This window comes from Arvicola amphibius, chromosome X, assembly GCF_903992535.2.
Source record: "Arvicola amphibius chromosome X, mArvAmp1.2, whole genome shotgun sequence".
Lineage (NCBI taxonomy): Eukaryota > Metazoa > Chordata > Mammalia > Rodentia > Cricetidae > Arvicola > Arvicola amphibius.
The window spans coordinates 101,085,602-101,109,594 of record NC_052065.1 but is presented as its reverse complement, the minus strand read 5'-3'; the positions used below and the strand labels follow the sequence as shown (position 1 = coordinate 101,109,594).

Below are 23,993 nucleotides of genomic sequence, written 5' to 3'. Positions count from 1 at the left end.
CGTCACATCTACAGAGGCTAAAATAGAAAGATCAGATAACCTATCAGATAATGCTAGTGGAAATGAAAAATGGTGAAACCACTTTAGAAAGCATCTCAGCAACATCCCAAAAGACATAAATGTTTTATTTACATAATTGCGTTACCACTTCTTTCAGCAATTTCACTCCTAGGAATACAGCCAAGAAAAATGAAAGCATATGTCCATGCAAAAACTTGCACAGAGACGTTCATAGTAGCATTGCTTATAATAACCAAAAGGTGGAAACAGGGCTAGTGAGATGACTCAGCAGGTAAGGGCACTTGCCAAGTAAGCCTGATGACTTAAGCTTGATCCCTGGAATTCACAGTGAGAAGAGAGAATTGACTCTAAAAGTTGTTACCTGACCTCCACATGCACACTGTGGCATACACATGTCCACACTCACACACACGTACCGCATATACACACACCACAGTAATGATAAATAAAATTTTAAAATAGAAAAATGTGGAAACAGTGAATGGATAGATACAATACGATATATCCATGTGACGTGATATGAGTCAGCCATACAAAGGAATGAAGTAGAGCCACATGCATCAGCATTCAAAAGGTTACACCTGGGTAGGGAGAGCTCATTGGTAGAATGCCTAGCATGTATGAGGCCCTGGGTTCCATCCCCAGATCTCATTGCTAAGCTATGCAAGGTTTCTTTTTTTTCTTATTTATTTATCTGTTTGTTTGTTTTTCTAGACAGATTTTTGTCTGTAGCTTTGGAACCTATACTGAAACTCACTCTGTAGTCCATGCTGGCTCCAAGCTCACAGAGATCCACCTGCTTCTGCCTCCTGAGATTAAAGGGGTTAAAGGCATGTGGCACCACCGCCCAGTATATATAAGGTTTCTTAAGGCAGAGGATAAGGAAATTTTTTTTTAATTTGCGACAATCATACACATGTTAGTATACTACACTAGGGAACTGCACATTTTAAATAAACATTGTATGGTATGTGTATTGAATCTCAGTAAATCTCTTAAAATAAATTTCAAACTGGGCGGTGGTAGCACGTGCCTTTAATCCCAGCACTGGTGAGGCAGAGGCAGGCGGATCGCTGTGAGTTAAAGGTCAGCCTGGTCTACAGAGCTAGTGCCAGGACAGGCTCCAAAGCTACATAGAAAAATGCTGTCTTGAAAAGCCAAATTAATAAATCAATAAATAAATACATACATATAGTTCAAATAACTTTTAAGAATTTTACAAAATATATCTTGACCAAGAAACCCGGGAGAATGCTCACAGCACCCGCATATTATACCAATGTAAACACATCACTAACTCTTACATGGTCCTCTGGCCACACCTTTGCCTCTACAACATTGTATGTTTCCCTAATCAAGCTACTTTTCACCCACTGAGCAATGTTCTGTTTTCTTATCCGTCATCTCCACCAGACAATAACTTCTTTCAGGGAAGGACATCATTCACCTTGCTCACTGGTCTATCCCTTAAACCTATGAAAGTGGCTGGCACAGAATAACTCATCAGTATGTGTCAAAGAAATGAATAAATCTTAATCTATGCCAAGGGCACAAAGATATGAAGGTACCATCAAGGGCAGAAGCAGAGACAGGGAATCTGGAGAGGTTAGGATACAAAATCACAGTTATATTTTGAAGCTGTACAGGTAGCCTACATGGTCCCTCTCACCGACACAGCATAAGTCTGTAATACTTACTGGACTCTGAGGCAAGAGGCTACTGCTGGTCTCTTGAGTACTTGGAGGACGACTTCCATTTTCCTCCAGTGGCAAAATACCCCTTCGATCCAACACACTGTCAGAGACAGGAGAATTAATCAAGGTCTTTGGCAGCCACTCTTCTACCAGCTCAGTCCCCACTGAATCTTGTTATGTACATTAGAAAGTGCAAACATGCCTTCGGCAATCTCTCCTGACCCTTCTATTTATTCTTCCACAAACTAAAGGATGTCACATTAACCAGGGAACAAACAAATGAAATAACCAGCCCATGGTTTATGGACCACGTAGATATAGTGCCACATGACAATTCCCAGAAAGACCTATTTGAGATCAAGAAGCTCCATTCAGGAGAATGCAGCAGAGCAGACAAGAAGGTGGGTTTGAGCAGTTCATCTGAGTAGCCCAGAGCACTTTTGTTACTCAAGTACCTGGGGGGCAGGGGGCCACAAAGCACTTCACAGCAGTTCTTCACAATGTTGCCATGGCTGTAGGGATTCTGCACACGATTCTTCCCTGTCCATGATCCTTTGATCTAGAGGATAAAAGCCAGGGCTTACATTAAAAAGTTATGCTGGAGAAATACATGCAGCATGGAATAATGGAGATGTTCAAGAAGTGGATAATGGCAATCATTGCACAATAACATGAATACACTAAATGTCACTGAACTGTACATTTAGAAAAGCTGAAGATGTTGGGCATAATGGCACACACCCTGTAATCCAAGAATTTGGGAGGCCAAAGATGGAAGAGTCTGGATGCTAGGCCAACCTAGTCTACATAGTAATCTCAAAATCCCACAAAAATAAATTAATAAAAAATTTAATATGGTTAAGGTCAAATGGTTAATGCTTTATTTTATATATATTTTACCAAAGTTAACGACAAAAATAGGAGCCAGGGAGATTGCTCAGTAGGAAAGGCACTTGCCACCAAGTTTAATGACCTGAGTCATCAGGACTGACAAGGCAGGAGAGAACCAAGTTTCCCTCTGAAATAACACAAGTGCTGTCGTGCATGCACATACACTAATGAACAATTTTAAAAAATCAAATAGTTGAACATGAAAATTTTTTATAAGAGTAAGGAAAAGACAAATGAACATGTACTATTTTTGTTCTAAAATACAGTGTATATAAAAACACACAGAGACTGTGACAGCATACACAAAGCCTGCACAGGTCCAGAACAGACAAAATTCCGGCATGGAGAAGGGGAAATGGACACAAAGTCCTACCACTAAGCAAGAAGTTATCTGCAATTGCTACTTGCTGGGCGAGAAGTCACTTTTCTCCAGTGAGTGTCACTGGATATAACAACCACTCTCCAGGGCAGGCTCCATGCCCAGGAGTAGCTGGCCAACACAAAACAGACTCTGTATTTTGTTTTTTGTACTCTTTGTTTTGGTTTAGTTTCCTTTGGTATTTTTTATCTTTTTTTAAGTTTGTTTAGAATTTTGTTGTTGTGAGAACATGAAGCCAGATGAGTAGGAGGTGGGGAAGATCTGGGAGGAGTTGAGGAAGGAGAAAGAATATGATCAAAATACATTGTATGAAAATTTTTAAATAAAATTAAATTTAAAATACAGTGTATGTGTAAACAAATAAGATCAAATCTAGACAAGTTTAGAAGAGTATAAATCATACCATTAACAAAAGTGATATCTAGAAGGTAAAATTATGGGGATGTATTTATTTGTTCAACTATATTTTTCTCATATCCATAATGAATGTGAATTGGGAATTCATTAAAAGTAAATATTTATTTAGTGTAATCATCCTTCTGTATTCTAAATTTGGAATAGTACCAAAAGCCTTCGTTATTATTTGCTTGTTTTTAAGACAAGGTCTAGCTATGTCACTCCATAGCCCAGAGTAGCCTTCAACTTGAGATCTTCTTGTCTGAGTATCTCTAGAAACCACTGTGATTATAGGAGCGTTCTATCACATTAGGACTTCAACTAACCTTTAAGGACCTACAAATAGTTAAAAGATGTGCCTATCCAACTTTTTCACCTCTTCCTAATGTTCTGCAGGCATTCAGCTCCAAACAAAGCTGTTTGCCTTCTCTTCTATACCTTTATTTAACAATCTCCCAAGCCAGGTTTCTTTTCCACTTGTCTCAACCTTCCAGGCCTTGGAGACATGGTTTCCTAGGTGACTAGAGAATGGGCACGGAGAGGATATATAGCAAGATGAGAAAGCTGACTCACGTCTTCATTGGTTGTCTGGTTGAGAGCCACGAGGAAAGTGTGAAATCCAGTCAGTCCCACAACAGACCAGAGTGTGAAGAAGCAAATGAGAACTTCCAGAACAGTGAGGTTAGGTTAAGGAATCGTGAAGAACGCAAACTAGGGAACCTGATGCTTCGGTTCACATTCGTGATACTAGTTATACCTTCTTTACCTCTTGGAACAAGTATCACAAAAGTCTAATTATCTGTATATAACTATACATGAATTCTAAACTTCATTGGCTAGATCCTTTATGAAAGTTAATGCATTTCTGCTTATTCACTATGAATAAATCTCTAGCATCTCTAGCGTGTAGCATTTGACTGTCATCAGTTCTTCGAGGAGGACATTTAGGAAGGTGCCAACGCTAAACAATGTTGGCCACCACTGCTAATGAAAATCCCACCCAAGATAAAGCTTATAAATGAAAAATCAGTGGGATAGAAACAAGATGTGGTTTATCCAAATCTCTTCTAAATCTCCTTTTCAGAACTGTAGCCACTGCACAAAATAAGCCTTCACTGGAACAGTAGGGCAGGGCTCCCAGCAAATAGCACAAAAATGTATTGAGACAGACAGTAGGCAACTAGAGGCATTAAGGCTGCACCTGGAAGGACTCTTGAAGGAGAGGAGGCAGCCAAAAAAGAGGTGAGGGGCAAATTTCTCTTAAAGTCCTGACCATTTTCCATTCGAGTTGCTAACACTAGGAATCCACTTGTTAATTTTAGGCTTTGGCATTCACTGATGTCTGGAAAACTAGATAGGGGGAGAACTGCAGGAAGAAAACATGCTGGCAAGCAGTTTAAGATGCTTCACAGGGATAAACTGCCAGGGGAGGATATGTTCCAGGAGTTTCTTTCAATGTCTCCAGGAAGCCAATTTTCAAGGATTCTGTGAAATTGGGAAGAAGAGCAGAAATAAAAATTAGTGACTTCAGTCAAAACTATAAAAAGCCCCTTAGTATCTACTCACTTCCTCATATTCCTGTCCTGTACTATACTCTGGCAAAAGAGAAGGTCCCACCAAGGCAAGGGTAAAGTTTCCCTTTCGTCTGCACACATGTGACTGAGTTCACATTTCCAACACACTCCAATGCAGTGCTAAGCACTGGTACAGAGCTGGGAGAAACCAAGCATTAGGTTCCTTTTCCCAGTTCCCAAATATGGACATGCAGTGGGATAGTAACAGATGAAAGAAACCAGAAATACTCTAGAGGAACCTTCTCACAGATGCCCCTCCCTTGTGTGATAGCCAGCTTAGAGCTCATCTCTTTTCAAGACCTCTTGCTTAGCTCCATACTCTACTTTGTATGTGTGTGCACATGCACATGAGGGTGTGTTTTCCATCTCTGAAGTATATACCATGAGCCACAAACAGGTAAAAGATATACCCACCACAAAGGTATAGCTTGCAAGACAGAATGAGAGGAGGTGTAGAGGCAAATACATACCCAACTTGTGTATCACTTCAGAACCTCTCAGTACTCTGGGTGTGGCTCAGGAATTAGGGCCCCGTTCTCACTAGCAGACAGCCAGAGAGAAGGCCAGAATACTCAGTAAATATCTATCTACCAATGTGAGCTCAGATTGGTTATCACTCAAGAACAGACAATAGTACTCACTTCTGTTTGTTCCTGGGGTGTCTTCCTAGCTGCAAAGACCCACCAGAAATCCAACTTCCCCTAAGCTACCCCTCAAGCCTTTCCCCACCTGACTCTCACTCCAGTGACAGATGCTGCCCTGTATACTCACTGAGGGCCACGTAGACGATGTTAAAGGCGAAGACATAAATTGTAAGGAGGGAGAGAGAAAGAATGAAGAGGTAGAAGTAGCGGTAGTTCCTCTTTCCAACACAATTTCCCACCCAGGGGCAGTGATGGTCGAAGCGCTCTGTGGAAGAAAGAGAATTCAATGACAGACTCAAAACAGAAGCCATCCCACCAGCCACATGGTACCCAACCCAAAGAACTCAAGGAAGGAGCTGGGCATGGTGGTGCACACCTTTAATCACAACACTTGGGAGGTAGAGACACGTAGATCTCTAGGAGTTTGAGGCCAACCCAGTTTACGTAGTGTGTTCTAGGCCAGCCAGAGCTACCTGTCTCAAAAAAGAGCTACATACATACCTGTCTCAAAAGCAGGGAAAGGGAAGACAACTACAGTTGACCTTCTTCACTTTATCAAAATGTTTTCACCTCTAGCTCATTTGATCTTATGATGGCTTATCATTGTTGTCAACTTGACAATTTTGGTAATCAACTAAAACTCAAGCTGCTGGACAAATCTGTGAGAAAGTTTCTTTCTTTATTTAGTTTTTGTTTGTTTGGTTTTGGTTTTTGTTGTTTTTGTTGTTTTTTGAGGCAAGAATTTCTTTGTAGCTTTGGATCCTGTCCTGGCACTCACTCTAGACCAGGCTGGCCTCAAACTCACAGAGATCTACCTACTTCTGCCTCTCAAGTGCTGGTATTAAAGGTGTGCACCACCACTGCCTGGCATGAATTTTCTTAATCATATTGTTTGAGGCAGGAATAATCTCCCTAAATCTGGGCTATACCTTCTGATGGTAGCCTACATAAAAGGACATGGAAGAAGAGAGCTTTTGCTTTTTGCCTATTCACCCTCACTCTTGCTGGCAAGTTCATCTATCCTGTTGCTGAGGCATTCCTTCACTGGTATCAGTACATACTTCTTCAGATTCCAACATAGACTGAAGACTAGGAATCCTCTTGGACTCTAGCACCATATTGAAATTGCTGAGACACCCAGAGTCATGGACTTATAACTACTTACTGGATTTTTGGCCTTTTCATTAGGAAGCTATTGGACTAACAAGACCATAGCCTGTATGCCATTCATATATATATTTATTCTATCAGTTATGTCTCCTTAGAGAACCCTGACTAAACAGATCTTCACAACTACACTGGACGTCAGTTTAAAAAAATATTTTCTCACTTTACAGTTCAAGAAACAAAAGCTTTGAACAGTCTAATGGTCGGGTTATTTTGTCAGTTAAGGGCAGAGGCATTGCTTTTTCCAGTAAAAACCTTAGCAGGTGGATTTGCTAAATTCAGAAAATAAATTTGAGAAATGAACAGTATGAGTCTTTTTACCTGTATTCGTTAAAAATATAAATCTACAATACACTATTCTTAAAACTGTATGGAATAGGCTGGGTGGTGGTGGTGCATGCCTTTAATCCCAGCACTGGGGAGGCAGAGGCAGGCAGATCTCTGTGAGTTCAAGGCCAGCCTGGTCTACAAGAGCTAGTTACAGGACAGGCTCCAAAGCTACAGAGAAACCCTGTCTCGAAAAACAAAACAAAACAAAACAACCCCTCCCCTCAAAAAACTGCATGGAATAGCTCAATGAAACAGAAAGAACACAGAAATAGACTGTAGACCATGCAGAAATTTACCATCTAATAAGCACACCATTATAAAAGAAAGTACGGTTTCATGAATAATTGTGAGACAATAAGCTAACTGGTAGAAATAAAGTTACTATTTTTCCTTCACACTATTTGATAAAATAAATTCCAGATGGATTAATCGTTATAGGCAAAAACAAATTTAGATAACAAAATAATTACAAAGACTAGATATAGGACTTTCCAAGCACCTAAGTAATCCAACAAAATGTAGAGGACAAAGAAAAACAAATTTTACTAGGGAGGGAGAGGCAGGAGGATCTCCGTCAGTTTAAGGCCAGTCTGGTCTACAGAGGAAGCTCTAGGACACTGAGGACTAAACAAGAAACCCTGTGTCATAAAACCAAAAGAAGTCTCTTACTTTAAAAAAAAATGACTTTCCATACCTTAAAAATACTAGTGAGACAGCTCTGTGGCAAAAGGCACTTGCCTTGCAAGCCTGACAACCTGAGTTGGCTCCCAGAGCTCACATAAAGTAGGAGTGGATCAATTCACAATGTTGTCCTCTGACCTCCACACATTCCACAGCACACAAGCCCCACCCACATCAAACACACACACAAAAAACATTCTCATTCTCTCTCTCTCTCTCTCTCTCTCTCTCTCTCTCTCTCTCTCTCTCTCTCTCTCTCTCTCTCTCTCTCCCTCTCTCTCTCTCTCTCTCTCACAAAAGGAAAGACTAGAGAGAACAAACATATATGCCTAATTTTGTGAGAAATCTTTCTAAATCAATAAAAACATACTTCCTCAAGAAAAGTACCAAAGACTACTAGAAATTTTCTAAGAGAGAAGTTCTCTTTTTTCAGTTTGGGTTTTTTGTTTGTTTGTTTGTTTCAAGACAGGGTTTCTCTGTGTAGCCCTGGCTGCTCTGGAACTCACTTTGTAGACTCAATCTGCTTGTCTCTACCTTCAGAGTGCTGGAACTAAAGGCGTGTGCCACCACCACCCAGCTTTATTTTTATTTTGTAAGACATTATCTCACTATGTAGTTACAGAGTGGGGTCTTAATTCAATAGGAATTATGTCCCCCTCTGAAGAGGATGTGACACTAGAAATGTGTGAACGTAGAAAGAAAAGGTGTGAGGACACAGCAAGGAAGAAGCCATCTGCAAGCCACAGAAAGAGGCATTCCCAGAAACTAACCCTTCTGTCACCTTGGTCTTAGACTTCCCAGTCTCCAGAACCATGAAATATATATATATACATTCTGTTGATTAAACAATCAAGTCAATAGGATTTTGTAGTCATAACCCAGGCAAAGATCCAGTTGTATAGTCAGAATGAGAGACCCTGTCTCAAGAAAATAAGTTGGGAAGGGAGCATTAAGATGCGGTTCAGAGGACAGAAGCATTTGCTGAGTAAAGTCAACCTCAGCTGAATCCATGGGGCTGACTTAAAGGTAGAAGGAGAGAACCACATTAAAATGCACTCTGTGGCACATAAGCACAAATAAACGTTATGCAACACAAATACACACAAATTAAATTAAATTTAAATTTAATCTTGAGGTGGGGAGAGCAATTGAGGAAGATATCCAATGTTGACCTTTAACCTCCAACCGCACATGTACACACACACACATACACAGACACACACACATATGAACATGTCCACACACATACACAATCAAAAAAATAAAATAAGCCTCTTATATGTGGAGCAGCCAGAGAATTAGTGTAGAGATTCCTCAGAAAACCAAAAATAAAACTACCATAATAGTCAACTATACCACTGGGTATATACCCCAAAGAATCTAATATATCCTCCACAGAGACACTTGCACATCAGTGTTTACTGCTGCAGTACTCACAATAGCCAAGATAATGGACCCAATCTAGAAGCCCATTAACAGATGAATAGATATCCTAGACATATAACAATCGAATTCTATTCAGCTGTAAAGAAGAATGAAATTAAGTCGTTGTCAGGAAAATGGATGGAACTAGAGATGATTATGCTAAATAAAATAAGCCAGAGCCAGGTGCTATGTGTTTTCTCTCACAGGAGAACAAGATCCGTGTGTGTGTGTGTGTGTGTGTGTGTGTGTGTGTGTGTGTGTGAGAGAGAGAGAGAGAGAGAGAGAGAGAGAGAGAGAGAGAGAGAGAGAGAGAGAGAGAGAGAGAGAGAGAGAGGGACAGAAATTACTGAGGCAAATGTGAGCAAAGTATAATGATACATGTGGATGAAAATGGCATAATGAAACCTATCATTTTGTACAATAACTAAAAAATAAACAAAGACGGAAGATATAACCTGTGATAAAGCACTTGCCTAGCACGTGTGAGGACCTGGTTCAACCCCCAGTACCACAAAACCCAGAAATTAAAACTCTTTTATATTATATCATGTCTTGTTTTACAAACAAAGGAATTAGAAGGAAATACAGCAAAAATAGAGTGTGAATTTAAAATTGAGTTTTATTTATATTTTTATGCCATCCATATTTTTTAACACAGCATAGTATTTTAATTGACTTTTTAACAAAGGGGTTGATGGCTGGAGGGATGACTCAGTGGCTAACAGCACCTCCTGCTCTTCCAAAGAACCTGAGTTAAATTCCCAGCACCTAAAATAACATCTCATAACAATCTGTAACTTCAGTTCTAGGGGCTCCAACACCCTCTTCTGGTCTATGAATACCAGGCACACAAGTGGTGCACAGAAATACACACAGGCAAAAGTTAAGTTAGTATAAAATAAAAGCTAAGATAAAATAAAAATAAATAAAATGGGGGTTGAGGGATAGTTCTGTTGTAGTGTTTTCTATGCAAGCCTGGTTAGGCAACCCCAGACTCACATAAAAAATATAAGACATGGTGGCACATACTTATAATCCCAACACTAAAGAGGCAGAGACAAGGATATCCTTGGGCCTCACTGGGCAACTAGGATAGCCTAATTTGGTAAGTCATAGATCCCATAGAGAGACCATGTCTCTAAAAACAGGGAGGAATGACACCCAAAGCTGTCTTCTGGCTTACATATGCATATGGGCAACCACACACACATGAACACACACACAAACACCTCTAAAGGGGGGTTAGTGTTTGAAGAACAGTGAGCTATGTACTAATCAAAAATAAGAATGTAAGAGTAGTATATCTCCTTGCTAAAGTTACAATATATGTTTTTTCAAAAAGAAGAAATGTATAAAGAAAACTGTCATGCTCAAGCGGTTAGCATCATGCCTAGAATTATAGATATAGCCTCATTTTAAGCAAACTTGCCATATAAAAACATTGAGAAAAATGCAAATTTATACAGATCTATGTTTTACCATATTTTTAGTGCTGCTTTCAACTTGGTTATAGAAGCTGTCCCACCCATCCCCACAGTGGCAGGAGTCAATGCAGACACTCAGAACTTATCAAAATGCTGAGAATAAGTGACTGTTGAGCTCAATCATAAATGAGACATTTAAATTGACCCTATTAAGGCTCAGAGAACTTCATGGAAGAGGGAGAGGAAGGAGTACAAGAGCCGGGGGATTTGGAATGCTGTTTTCTGAATGAGCATGACAGGATCCATTGTACTCATGAACAGCTTCTATGGTTACCTGTACAAAATCAAGCCAGCTAATTCCAGCACAGATGAAGGAGGTGCTGAGAAGCCATCAGCAACTGATGACTGCTGGGAATGGAGAGTTGTTTTTTTTCTTTAGGGGTGTGGTTGCCAGATAATAAATGACCCCAAATCCATGAACATGCAGGGAGCACTAATTGGACTCAGTGGATTATAAAGAATAAAACTGGGACTGGAGAGATGGCTCAGTGGTTAAGAACACTGACTAGCTGCCCTTCCTGAGGACCCGGGTTCAATTCCCAGCACCTACATGGCAGCTCACAACTGTCTGTAACTCCAATTCCAGGGAATCTGACACCTTCACACCAATGCACATCAAATAAAGTGTTAAAAAAAATAAAATGAAGAGGGCATGAAGTTGGGAGAGGCATGTGTTGAAGGTTCTGGAGAAGGTCAAGAAACATTGTATGCATTATGAAATTGTCAAGAAAAATTAAAATACAATTTTAAGAAACATCCAGTTTTAACATTTATCTCTGATTAGTAGGCATTTTTACATCAATTAGATAATTAAATTTTCTGTTTTATGAACTGTCCATGTTTCTCACAGAGCATCAGTGCTTTTCAAAAATCAACTTATAAGCTGGTGTAGAGGCATATGCCTTTAATTTCAACACCTGGGAGAAACAGATGTGCAGATCCCTGTGCGTTCTGGGGCAGCCTGATCTACATAGAAAGTTTCAGGTCAGCCAGAGCTACACAGAGAAACCCTGTCTCAAAAAGTCAATCCTACAATTCTTCATTTTTTTACATGGGTATAAGTTTGTCTACATACATGTCTACATGCCTAGTACCCACAGAAGCCAGAAAAGGGTGTCAAATCCCCTGGAACTGAAGTTACACATGCCATCATGTGGGCACTGGGAATTGAACTCACGTCCTCTGGAAAAGCAGCCACAGCTATTAACCACTGAACCATCTCCAACCCCTTGTATGAGTTTTTTTTTTTTCTGAAACAGGGCTTCTCTATATAGCCCTGGCTGTCCTGGAACTCTCTTTGTAGACCAGGTTTGGCTTGAACTCACAGATATCCACCTGCCTCTGCCTCCTGAGTGCTAGAATTAAAGGCTGACTGTATGAGTTCTTTATATTTAAGAATATTAATAAAGAGAGGGATGGGTTGGAGAGATTAAGGGATAGGCTGGATGGGCTCAGAGGTTAAGAGCACTGGTTGCTCTTCCAGAAGTCCTGAGTTCCATTCCTAGCAACCATATGATGGCTAACAACCATCTACTGAGATCTGGTATCCTCTTCAAGTAAGCAAGGATATATGCAAGCAGAACACTATATACATAACAAATAAATTTTTAAAAATAGAGGGAATTCTTCATGAAACCTTCATATCACACTTTAAATATTATTTGTATTCCGTTTAAAGTTAGTTTTGATTTACAGAATCTAACCTACATTTCAATTTGGACTGTATAAAGGAATATATATCTCCCCAAACTTTGCCTGAACACCTGGCTTGTAGGAAGAAAGCAAGGTTCGCAGACATGGTACAGCGCATACAGAATGTTAGAATTTCGTCAGTGATAACAGCAGATGTACCTATCAATGAACACCTTTATTATCTGTGTATGGTCTTCAGCAGAGCTCAGCACAAAGTAGGAAGTATGTCTAAGACTCTTATACATAGACCTTGTATTCTGTACATCTATACACATATAGTAAGAGCAAAGAAATAAGAAAAAAATGAAGACTTGAACATCAGACCTTATCAAGCATCATCTCGTGCCAATTACACAAACTTACCCAAAGGAACTTCACTGTCACCATCTGTAAAATGGAGATGATACTGATTTCTGGGGTTGCTATGAACACTAAATGAAAGGGCAAACACTCAACCCAGGGGCAAGCACTCAGCCCAGTGCTTAGTACATAGTGGGACCACAAAGACCACTTTTGCTGTAGGCCTTCCTCAAAACTGCCCTCTAGTGTACAACGATATTTTCCCCCTTTGTAAAGTGGGCCACACCTGACAAGGAACGAATGGAAAAATTGAGATTTCCCAAACAGGTATTGTTTCCCATTGATCAGAGAGATTTTTTTTAGACCAGATCTCCATAAGTATGCTGAGTTGCTGTTGTGTAGGAGCTTCTTTCCTATCTAAATCTACCTTGTTTCTCATCTGAATCTGCCTTCTCATTCTCATTGAATTTTCCCAAGAACTATTGGCCACTCACTGTGAGACCCCTTGTTCAGCTGAGCCTATCCCTCATCCCTTTGGTTTTACTCACCCACACAGTTGTCACAGATGCTACAATGGGAGGCCCGGGGAGGCCGGAAGATCTTGCATGTATAACAGTATTTCAGTTTCACAATCTGGTTGTTTATCTGGAAATTTTTAATACGAGGAGGTGGTCGCTGGCCCTGTGGCACCGCACCATTGGTGGCTTCTGTAAGTCAGTAAAAAGAAATTTAATTCGCTGCTCTCCTTTGTTTGAGTCCAAAGTCTCAGCACCTCTCCAAAAGTTACAGAGGCCATGAAAGGCAAACGCTCCTCTTTCCCATGCAAGTGCTACTAGACTAGAATTTCAACATCACACAGCATCCCCCACATGTCTACTAAATGTCATACAATTTTTACATGTGATGTACATGTAAGAAGGTGTTTTTTCAAGGGTATTGTGTTTGTGGGGCAAGTTGATTACAAATAAAAAACATAAAAAAGAAAAATGGCAAGAATATGAAATAAAGCATCTAACTTTAAATCAGACAAATGAAATTAAAATATAGTCTGGCATGTTGGACACATGCCTTTAATCCCAGCACTCAGGAGGCAGAGGCAAGTAGATCACCATGAGTCCAAAGTCAACTTGGTCTATATAACAAGTTCCAGGCCAGCCAGGGCTACACAGTGAGATCCTATGTCAAAAAAACCTACCAAAACACAAAAATACTATTTCTGCCTATTATAGTTAACAAGTATTAAAAAGACGATAAATGCTCAGTGTACCCCAAAAAGGTCAAATTTATTTCTTACCAGTGAAGAACATACTAGCAGCTACCATAACTTTAAATGCATGTGCTCTGTAACCTCATAATTCTACTAGCAAAATTCAAAGAGAACTACAAAGCATGGTTATGCAAGAGTATTTTAATAATGTCCTTTTTAATAGTGAAAACTGCCAGCATGGCAGCACATGTCTGCTATCAAAGCACTCAGGAGGTATAAGCAGTAGAATCAGGAATTTGAGGAAAGACTTGGCTACACAGCACATTAGAGACCAGCCTGGGCTACATGAGATCCTGTCTCAAAAAACAACGTTTAGAGGCGAAGAACATGTTCAAAGTACATTATATACTACTATGGAAGTGTCCTTGCAAAATCTAGTACCATATAGAATTCATATATGCCAATTAAAATAATATTTCAAGGGCCTGGAGAGACGGCTCCTCAGTTAAGAACATTTGCTGCTCTTGCAGAGGGCTCAGGTTTAGTTCCCAGCACCAAAATGGCAACTCAAACCTGTTTAAAACTCCAATTCCAGGGATCTGATGAGGATCCTCTTCTCTATGGGCACTGCATGTACATGGTGCACTTACATACATGCAGGCAAAACATCCATACACACAAAATAAAAATAAATATAGCTTTAAAAAATTTTTTCAAAAACAAACAGGAGTAGGGGCTAGACAGCTCAGCAGGCTAAGGCATTTGAGGCCAAGCCTAAGGACCTGAGTTTGGTTCCCAGCGAAGGACAGAACTCACTCCTGAAAATTATCTTCTGACCTACACACCCGCACGTACCATGATGTATGCAGTTCCCAACCCCAAGATAAACAAATAAATGGAATAAAAATAATAAAAATATGTTAAAATAAATTGTTTTTTTAAAGGGGATAAACTGGAGCTGGAGACATGGAGAGAGTGGTTAAGAGCACACTGACTGCTCTTCCAGAGAAACTGGGTTCATTTCCCAGCACCCACATGGCAGCTCACAACTGTCTGTAACTCTAAGATTTGACACCCTCACACAGACATACATGCAGGCAAAACACAACTGCAAATAAAAATAAATAAATTTTTAAAAGGGGGGGTAAACCAAAAGTTACTTCCTTGTATTAAAACAAGGAAGTTTTAAAATATTAATTAAATATTGTATTTAATATGATTAAATATATATTAAATAATAAAGTTTTTAAAAGTATAAATTAAAAATTAATTCATATTAAAGAGGAAAAGGAAACAAAAATTCACTGAAAATATTTCTACGGTAGGTTGTTTTAAATGTCTGCTATTTCCCTTAACTAAACTCCTAAGGTACCCTTAATTACTAGGACAAAGGGTATGAACCCTTAACGCCACTTTGCTTATTACCAAACTGCTTCCCAGGCAGACTGTATGAATTTGCATGCCTATCCATACCCAGCATATGAGAGTGCTGGGCTCGCTGCACCTTTGCCACAAAGTATAATTCTAAAAACAGAGTATTTTTCAATCCACTTTGATTCTAAAAATATCTGCCATATGTAACATTTTCCCTTTTGTAGAGTGGGGTAGGTGCTGTGAAAGCAAACAATAACAGTGTGCTACACGTCCTAAGAAGATGAGGCTAGCTATTCATAAGATGATGATGTAAGTGCCAGCATGCCGCTTTAATATTTATTTACATATGCTTTACAGTAGGGTGTGTGGGCCACAGAGTTCATGGCAGAATCCAGGGGAGACATTGGGGTAGAACATGGGGTACTTAAGAGCAAGATAAAGGGGGAATTAGAGAGTACTGTCTTTTCTCTAGCTGGATTAATATTGCATAGCTACTTCCTCATTCCCATGTGGATTCTGCCTATGTCACCAAACCTTGCCTCTACTTTATGCTTACTATTTTCACCCTCACCTCACCCCATGTAGTTTTAGCTCAGACATGTGCAAACCATTTTCTCTTTAGCTCAACTAAAACTGGCCAAGTTTTTCCAAAAATAAATATACTATAAAAGTAGGGGGAAACAGTTCAAATAAACAAACACAAAAGCATGGCAGCCTTCAGAGCAACATCAAAGAACTAAAGGCTAGCCACAGACTGCAACTCTACTACCATGGATATTCAGCATTCTAAATTCTGGGTCACAGAGCAGGGTATACAACTCAGTAGTAGAGCCAGGGCATAGCATGCCCAGGGGACAGGGTTTGATCCCCAGAGCCCAAGGGCAAGGAAGTGACAAAAACAAGTCCTGGGTCCTTTATCTGTTCTCTTGTTTCCGTGTGGACTCTGTCAAAACAAAACTGAGAAACAACCACCGCTACTGAGCTGGTGGGGTCCCGCTTGCTCCTAGTACTCGCATCGTTGACTTTTCACAGTGGGAACTCCCGGGATATCCCCTTTCTAACCCTGGGATGTTCTGTTTCAATCCACGAAGCCATCATGGCTCCTGGTGGTGTTACATTTCAGTCTCGGAGTTGCAGACTGTAAATTCTGAGCCTGAAATTGCTTTCTTTACTCCTCTGAGTGGTTCCTGGTACCACGGCTGTCCCTTTTCATTTTGTATGACTCCTTGAAGCAGAAATTCTTGGTCTTGGACCCATGGGTGAACTTCAGAAGACCTATGAAATTATATCCCAAGTTGTATGTATATGCAAAGAAGAACATTTTATGGAAACACTGTTTACAGCTTCCCTCAACAAGCAGATGTCTGATGGAATGGCCTCCTCCAAAAATGGAAAAGACACTCTCTTGGCAACAATTCAGTCAACAAACCCTTTCTTCAACGCAACCCAACATGCAGAAAAAGAAAGCACATAGCTTTACAAGCTTACTGTAGCTGTCTTACTGAATTCATAGGTGGTCATTTAGGATCTCAGACAGGAAAAGCTGGGATAGTAGTCTGAATCTGTGACCACTATGATGATCCCACTCCCCTATCCAACGGGGCCACCCACTGTATAACAACTTGCCAACTGGTTACAAGACTCACCTATTTCCATTTCTATGAAAGCTGCTTCATCTGGTAGTGCTCGAGGAATCACTCCAGGGTCACTGAAACTGGTCCTCAACAATGTGGCCATAGAGAAAAGAAAGAGCATGGCAGCAAACACAGGAATGGCAGGAGACAGCTGTACAGCCAGGTAGCGACACCTGAAGAAAGGAATCAATTTAACATTTAAATATATATATATATATATATATATATATATATATATATATATCCAGTTATTGCAACTGTATCAATCTGGTCTCCACAACAAGAACAGCAGATCTCCAGGGCAAAGACTCTGTTATTTACTTCCTTTGGATATTCCAAACACTAAAGATGTGATTCTAAATACAATGTAACCTCAATACATACTTAATAGATTGGGGTCACCTATGGCATATAAAAACAATCTCAAGGGAGCTCCCTTATGCCTAAGATAACCCATACCTCTTATAACTCATGCCTCTTATCAGGCCTCTAGGAACATTTTGTCTGTCTCAAGAAAGGCTGATTCTTGCTAGGGACAGAGAAGTAAGAGCCTGGACTTGTAAACACCATAGGGTACTTTTGCTCTGGGAATATACAGACCTTTTCTTATCCCCTTATCTGGCATTAGGACTGAGTTTGATGAGGAGGAGAAAAAATAGGATCAATCAGGAAGCAGGCTCACAGTGGCACACAGAGGCTATCTCAGCATGCTTTAAGACCAGTAAAAAGCTTCCAGGCTGCTGATTGACTCTGTAACATCCATTGCTTTTGTCTCCTCAAATAGCTCAGCTAGTGGGTGATGAATGATCATCAGCAATGGAATAAGAAAACTCCCTAGCGCCACTTTCCAACACCATGTCCATTTCTGTCTTTCCTCATAATGCACCTTTTCCTCTCCATATCCCAAATGAACTCATCTTTCAGGTCCTAGAAACATCACTGTCATCAATGCAACTACAGCTTACCATATACCAGGCACTGTGCGAACCACTTTTAAAATCACCTTATTTCATCCAATTCTCACATCAAAGCTACAAGGTAGGACCCTTTATATTTATTGATAAATGAAGAATTTGGGACTTAAAGAAGTCTTGTCTCCTCCTAAAGGCCTATGCAAAGCAGCATTCTCCCTTCCCTCCTGCCAGCAGCTTCACTGTGAAAGCCCCTTATTATTTCCTAGCTCGTTATCAGTATGTTGATTTTACATCCCTCAACCTGACTCCTTAAGAGCAAGAAACTGGTCTCATAGGACCTTGGGTTCAAACTCTGGTTCTACCAACTCCCAACTGGGTGACAGCTAACATCAGTTTCCTCATTTGTAAAATAGGGATAGTATTAGTATTTCATGGGGTCACTGTGTAGACCCAATGCACTATTATACAAGAAGTGTACTTGATGTATATAAGCCCTGAATAAATGACCTCTATTAGCATTAGCATCCGACTGTATATTTGATAGATCTTCATTCAAGTAAAGGAACAAAGAAGCTATCAATAAATACTTGTTGATCTGACCTGACTATCAAACCGAATGAATGAGAGTATGTGATGAGCATTATCACTGACCTATTTTTAGCCATCTCCTCCCGAGGCACATTTCTCCTTGAAAATAGAGATCCTCACTGGAAGCAGACTATAAGTGGATGAGCAAGGAGCAGAGGGAGAGCAGAGAAAGTACACGGAGGAAAAAGTTTACTTCACCAGCATGGAGAGTAAGCAAGCCACAGTCTATTCAGGGCAAATGATTTAACTCCAGGCTGTATGTTTGCTCTAGTTGCAGAACAACTCCCATGGGATGTTCCCCTGCCTCCCCTCCACAATATAAGTACACAGGGTAGGGGTGTGAACTCACTGTTAAATTGGGATAAGTGGTATTTATAATGAAAGTGAGCATATGTATTGAACCTGCAAAATGATTTCAGTGGCCTTTTGTTCTTTTTAAAACATAATTTGTGGTCTTAGCTTTCATTTTAACAATTTACTTCCTTCTTTGAAAAGTCAAAAGGGCATTGGGGGAACATGTCAAGAACTGAAGGACCTGGCAAATGGGTTCAGGGCAACTAAGGGCCATGAATATTACTAGTTTGTAGACTAATTTCTTTTCCATTCCTCCCTTTGCAGGAACACATAATCAAAAAGTAAATTCAAAAACAAAAGTCACCCCACTTGCCAAAATGACACAGAGGAATCATGAAGCCATGTTTCATGAGCAAGCCAAGCACAATCACTACACTAACAGAAAACAACTATCTTCCTAGTCGTTGATCATCTATAAGATCACTCTTCAAAACAAAGAAGCAATATCTCCAGGACTAACTGCCCTGAGTATAGTCTCCAGTCAACACGGAAGAGGGAAATCGCATGGGGACCCACCCATAAACAAAGAGCTACAGGCAACTGAGGAATGCTAAGAGCAGGAGAAATAGCTCCCACCCCAGGGAAGAGACCTCTAATTGATTATCTCACACTAAACGGACAGAGCAAGGTGTGTGTGTGTGTGTGTGTGTGTGTGTGTGTGTGTGTGTGTGTGTGTAACAATTAAATAGAAAGAGGCCATAATTTCTAGAGGGAGCAAAAGGGTGGTTCATGGGAGGGGTTGAAAGGAAGAAAGGGAAGGGGAATGATGTAATTAAGTTTTTTAAAGCTTTAAAACAGCAGAGCTATGATTATCTACTAAAAATGAGCTTGCTTCTTTTTTAAGATTTATTTACTTGTATTTCATGTGTATGTGTGTTTTGTATGCATGTAGGTATACACGCTATGTGCATGCTTGGTGTGCCCTTGAAGGTCAAAAGAGGGAGTTGGATCCCTGGAACCAGAGTTATAGATGGTTGTGAGTCACCATATAGGTGCTGGGAACCATCCCAGGTCTTCTTCAAGAGCAGCAAGTAATTTTAATCACTGAGCCATCTCACCAACCCCATTTCTTTTTATTTAAGAGAAAAGACATGGAGATAGTAAAACAACCACCAAATAAAAAATCACATCAGTGCTGGCCCCTGCAAAGAAGGACCAAAGCTTAACTAAGTCCAATTTCAACACCTGCTGTAGACTAGACAAAAGACAACTTCGATTTGAATTCTACTACTCCATCAAGGATAAAGGTCTCTGTAGTCTCCATACAGACTATCTTCTGCACCTGCTAAAACAATCCATTCTGTATGTCAACAAGCACACAACAAGCTCTTTGTATTATTCTCTTCCAGAGATGAGGCTACTGGCAGCCAGTTGTCCCTAGTAAGTGGGCGTGGTTAGAAAGGGAAATGGGGGACCAGCAGGCCTTTCTACTCCAAGTAAGAAGATATGCCAAAACTAAGACTATTGTGAACTACAACCTATGTTAACTCACTTCTAAATAAACATGTTTAAGTAAAAACAGCATCCTAAGTAAGAAATGGTGGTGTATGCCTGTAGTCCCAGTTACTCAAGAGGCTGAACGAGGAGGACTGTTTGAGTTCATGATTTCAAGACCACCTTGGCAATACAGAGAAACACATGTGTTTTTTTAAAAAACAAAACAAAACTCCCTCAATGTGGAGAGGTTGGTCAGAGGTCACATAATTTCAGAAAGGAAAAATAGATTCAAGAGACTCACCACACATAATAGTGACTATAGTTAGTAACAATAATAAAAATGGTTGAAAATAGATTTTAAGTGTTCTCTGCACAAAAAAATGTCTATGAAATACTACATATGTTAAGGAGATTCACTTTAACTTCTACAACATACACATGCATCAAAATATGTTGTTCACTACAAATAGAGTTTGTACTTGCCACTTTACAAACACTTTAACCTTATTTTAGTTCCATGGCTGCAGTAAGCTAGAACTCTCTTTGACAGGAATAAGCAAGCGCCATGAAAATTTAGTAGTAATTCTCCAAAGTCAAGGTAACCTCAAATTTCACTAATTTGTCTTAGAGAAATACTTGATGTTTCATCTATAAACACAAGCTAATTGTTTACTAAACTCCCTCTACTTTCCATCTCTATCATTTATTGGAATAAAGATATCCACACTCTCATGGAAACAGAAGTCCCTTTTGTCTTCCAAGTACCAGGAGTCCTTCCTCCTTCCAGCAGTTAGAAGTTCCCATTCTTACTTTATAAATAAGCCATGTGCCCACTAAGCATTCATTTCTGATACCTGAAAGGGCATTATCTTTTTCAAATATCCTCTCCCAACTCTTTGACTGACCTCCTGTTTCTATAGCTGGGCTAGAATACTGGATTCCCATATGTTCCCATGAGCCACATGCTGGTACTGACCAGCAGTATCCAGCAGTGCCAGGCTAGGCTAGTGCATCATGTCCCATGCCCCACCCCCAGCATGCTAGTTCATCGGAGGAATGATAGTAATGGCACAGACTTCAATTCACTTGAAAAAAAATCTCAAAATAGATTCATGAGTGGAGCTGGTAAGAGACCAAATAGATTCTATGTTAGGGTTCTGCCTCACAGACTGCAGTCTTGGATTGTTCTATATAACATTCTGCCTCTAAGTCCCTAATAGCTTTCTGCCTACATTTTTAATGCTTTGTTTGTTCTTTTATCAGTACAATCAATAAGCCAACAAGTATTTATTGGTCTAACAACTGAAGAACAAGAAAAATGGGAGCCAATTTTGTTGGGGAAAACATAACTAACATATGAAACAGCTAAAGCATAAGATGAGACCAATAATCAAGTGTTAGAATGGTGATTCAGACTCTCTGGACTGTAAGTGGTCAGGAAAGAGCTCTCTTGGGGAACTGGTGGCTGTTGAAACTGTTCCAATAGCAGCTGTTAAAGAAGAGCTGTGCTTTTAACAGCAAGAAAGGCCTAAGGATCTGAGCCCAGTGATGCCCTTTGATCCAACATGATAGAAATAACACTTCATTTTACTTCCTCCCAGATATGGGTGGATAGTTGTCTCCTTATTTACTACTTACTGGCATACATTGAATGTTTCTGTTTCCACAAAATTCATGTTGAAATCCCAGCCCTTGATTCAATAGTATCTGCAGAGTCCTTGGTAAATGATTATGTCACCTAAGTCTCCATCTTCATGAATGAGATTAATGACTCATATTAACAAGACCCCCTTTGCCTTTCTATGATATGAGAAAATGACAAGAGGACAGCCACATCCGAGCAATGAAATAGGTCCTCACCAGAACCCAATTCTGCCAGTACTTTCACCTAAAGCCCTCTAGCCTCTAGAATTGGAAGACAGATTTCCATCGTTGAGAAAGCATAGTCTATAGTAGTTTGTAATGGCAGCCTAAACAGACTAGCAAGAACTACCTCTAGAGCAAAATAATCATGTAGAATTAGCATCCAGAACACATTTTCAAGGTTATCATAGCTACACTCAGAGTACTGAAAGAGAAGAAGTCCTCTTCAACACTAAAAACTTAATTGAAAATTAACCTCCAGACATTTTGCTATATAAAGGTCAGAGGAAAATGCATAACCCTCCTTTGCTTCAGTAGAAATGGAGAACATTAATCAAATGGGCATTTTCTATTCTGTGGTGGTAAAAATTCTTTTTGAGGAGATACATAATCTGTACCTGTAGATACAAAATCTACTCAGAAATTGTCAAATGTTAGTTGTAATGCCAATTTTTAAACTTCAATCATAATATACCCCTGCTTAAGAGCTTGGTACTGCTGCCAACTATGTATATATATATTAAGTCCCAAAGTCCACAGACCAGTATTCCAAGGCCTTCCATTAACTAGCCTTATCTAATCATCATCTCAAGGCTCCTGCCTTCTCATTGCTCCATCTCAGAACCATCCCACTAATTATACTGAATCACCTAGCTTCCTGATTTGGCAAGAGACACAAGGTGCCTCCTTTGTTCATTCTTAAACAATACTAGCTCTGACATCTCTGAGGAAGAAGACTTCTGAGGTCTCTTCTCTCCTTGAGTGAGCATCTTAACTCATGTCAGATTGCCAGGAACATCTTAGTTCTTTGTGCTCACCTTTTCCAATATAGAGAATTGCAGACTTAATTAAGATTCATTCTAAACTGGCATAGTGGCTCAAGCCCCACTATCCTAGTACTCAGGAGACTGGGACAAGATGGATCACAGATGGAAGGTCAGTGTGGGCTACCTAGAAAGACTCAGGCCAGGCTGGGCTAAGTAGAGCCTTCTAAAACAAACAAACATACAAACAAATGACTCGCTCTCATTCTTGGCTCTGGTTTCATATAATTGGGAAGCTGAAGTAGGAGGCTCACGTGGGTTCAAAGTCATTTGAACATAAATAAATTGCCATCTCAAGAAAAGAAAGACTATAATCCTCTGGGGTGGGGCTAGGAGTACAGCTAAATAGAACACTTGTGAGGCCTTGGGTAGCATAGAATCTAGGTGAAATTTTAAAAAATATTTTCAAAACAGATTGACAGTAAGTAATGCTATTATCAAAAAATATGGTGAAGAGAATAAGCCATACAAAGGAATCCTTGATGACAGAACCATTAGGAATTATTAAAGCAAATAAAATAGTTTGGGAGACTCATCTTCAAGGAACATGCATTATCAGAGTTACAGCTAGGGATGTGGCTCGGTTGCTATCCTGCCTGATGTTCCATCCTCAGCACCACATAAAACCAGACATGGTGGCACCTGCCTACAATCTTAGCACTCAAGAGAGAGAAAGAAGGATCAAGAGTTCAAAGTCATCCTCAGCTACATAGTACATTTGAAGCTAACCAAGGCTGCATGAGACCTCATCTCAAAAAATGAAAAAGTTAAGTTTAGCTAAGAACTGTAGTAGACTGATATCAAAGAGGTCAATGGCCATTATAGTGTTCCAAAACTTCAACTTGGTTGCTCAAGCACAAAACAGCTCTGACCCACATAAAGTACAAGACTGATCTTCCCAGAGCAACTTGCAGAGGAACACTCTCTCGGTCAGAGGTCATGATAGTCACCTTTACCTCATCTCAGTCTCAGTGAAGAATGTTCTTCAGGATAGACAGTAGATTTCTACCATGTCAAGCTGTGACTTTGGTCTCTGTGATGCTGTATTTCCTTAAACCTGGTTAACTGTTGCCAGATCTGCTTTTTCTACTGAGTCATGAGTACCCACAGAGTGTCTAGG

General features: G+C 39.9%; 1 protein-coding gene across 2 annotated transcripts in view; it reads right to left on the bottom strand.

Annotated features, from left to right (window-relative positions):
- Window positions 1-23,993, bottom strand: part of Zdhhc9 (zinc finger DHHC-type palmitoyltransferase 9) — a 34,509-nt gene that overhangs the window by 4,107 nt on the left and 6,409 nt on the right. For both annotated transcript variants that reach the window (XM_038316954.1, XM_038316953.1), the window contains 7 exons: window positions 16,906-17,066; window positions 13,227-13,385; window positions 5,727-5,864; window positions 4,818-4,866; window positions 3,955-4,057; window positions 2,171-2,274; window positions 1,719-1,815 (listed from right to left, as the gene is read on the bottom strand). In XM_038316954.1, coding sequence (XP_038172882.1) covers window positions 1,719-1,815; window positions 2,171-2,274; window positions 3,955-4,057; window positions 4,818-4,866; window positions 5,727-5,864; window positions 13,227-13,385; window positions 16,906-17,066 — 811 coding nt within the window. The remainder of the gene's footprint in view (window positions 1-1,718; window positions 1,816-2,170; window positions 2,275-3,954; window positions 4,058-4,817; window positions 4,867-5,726; window positions 5,865-13,226; window positions 13,386-16,905; window positions 17,067-23,993) is intronic.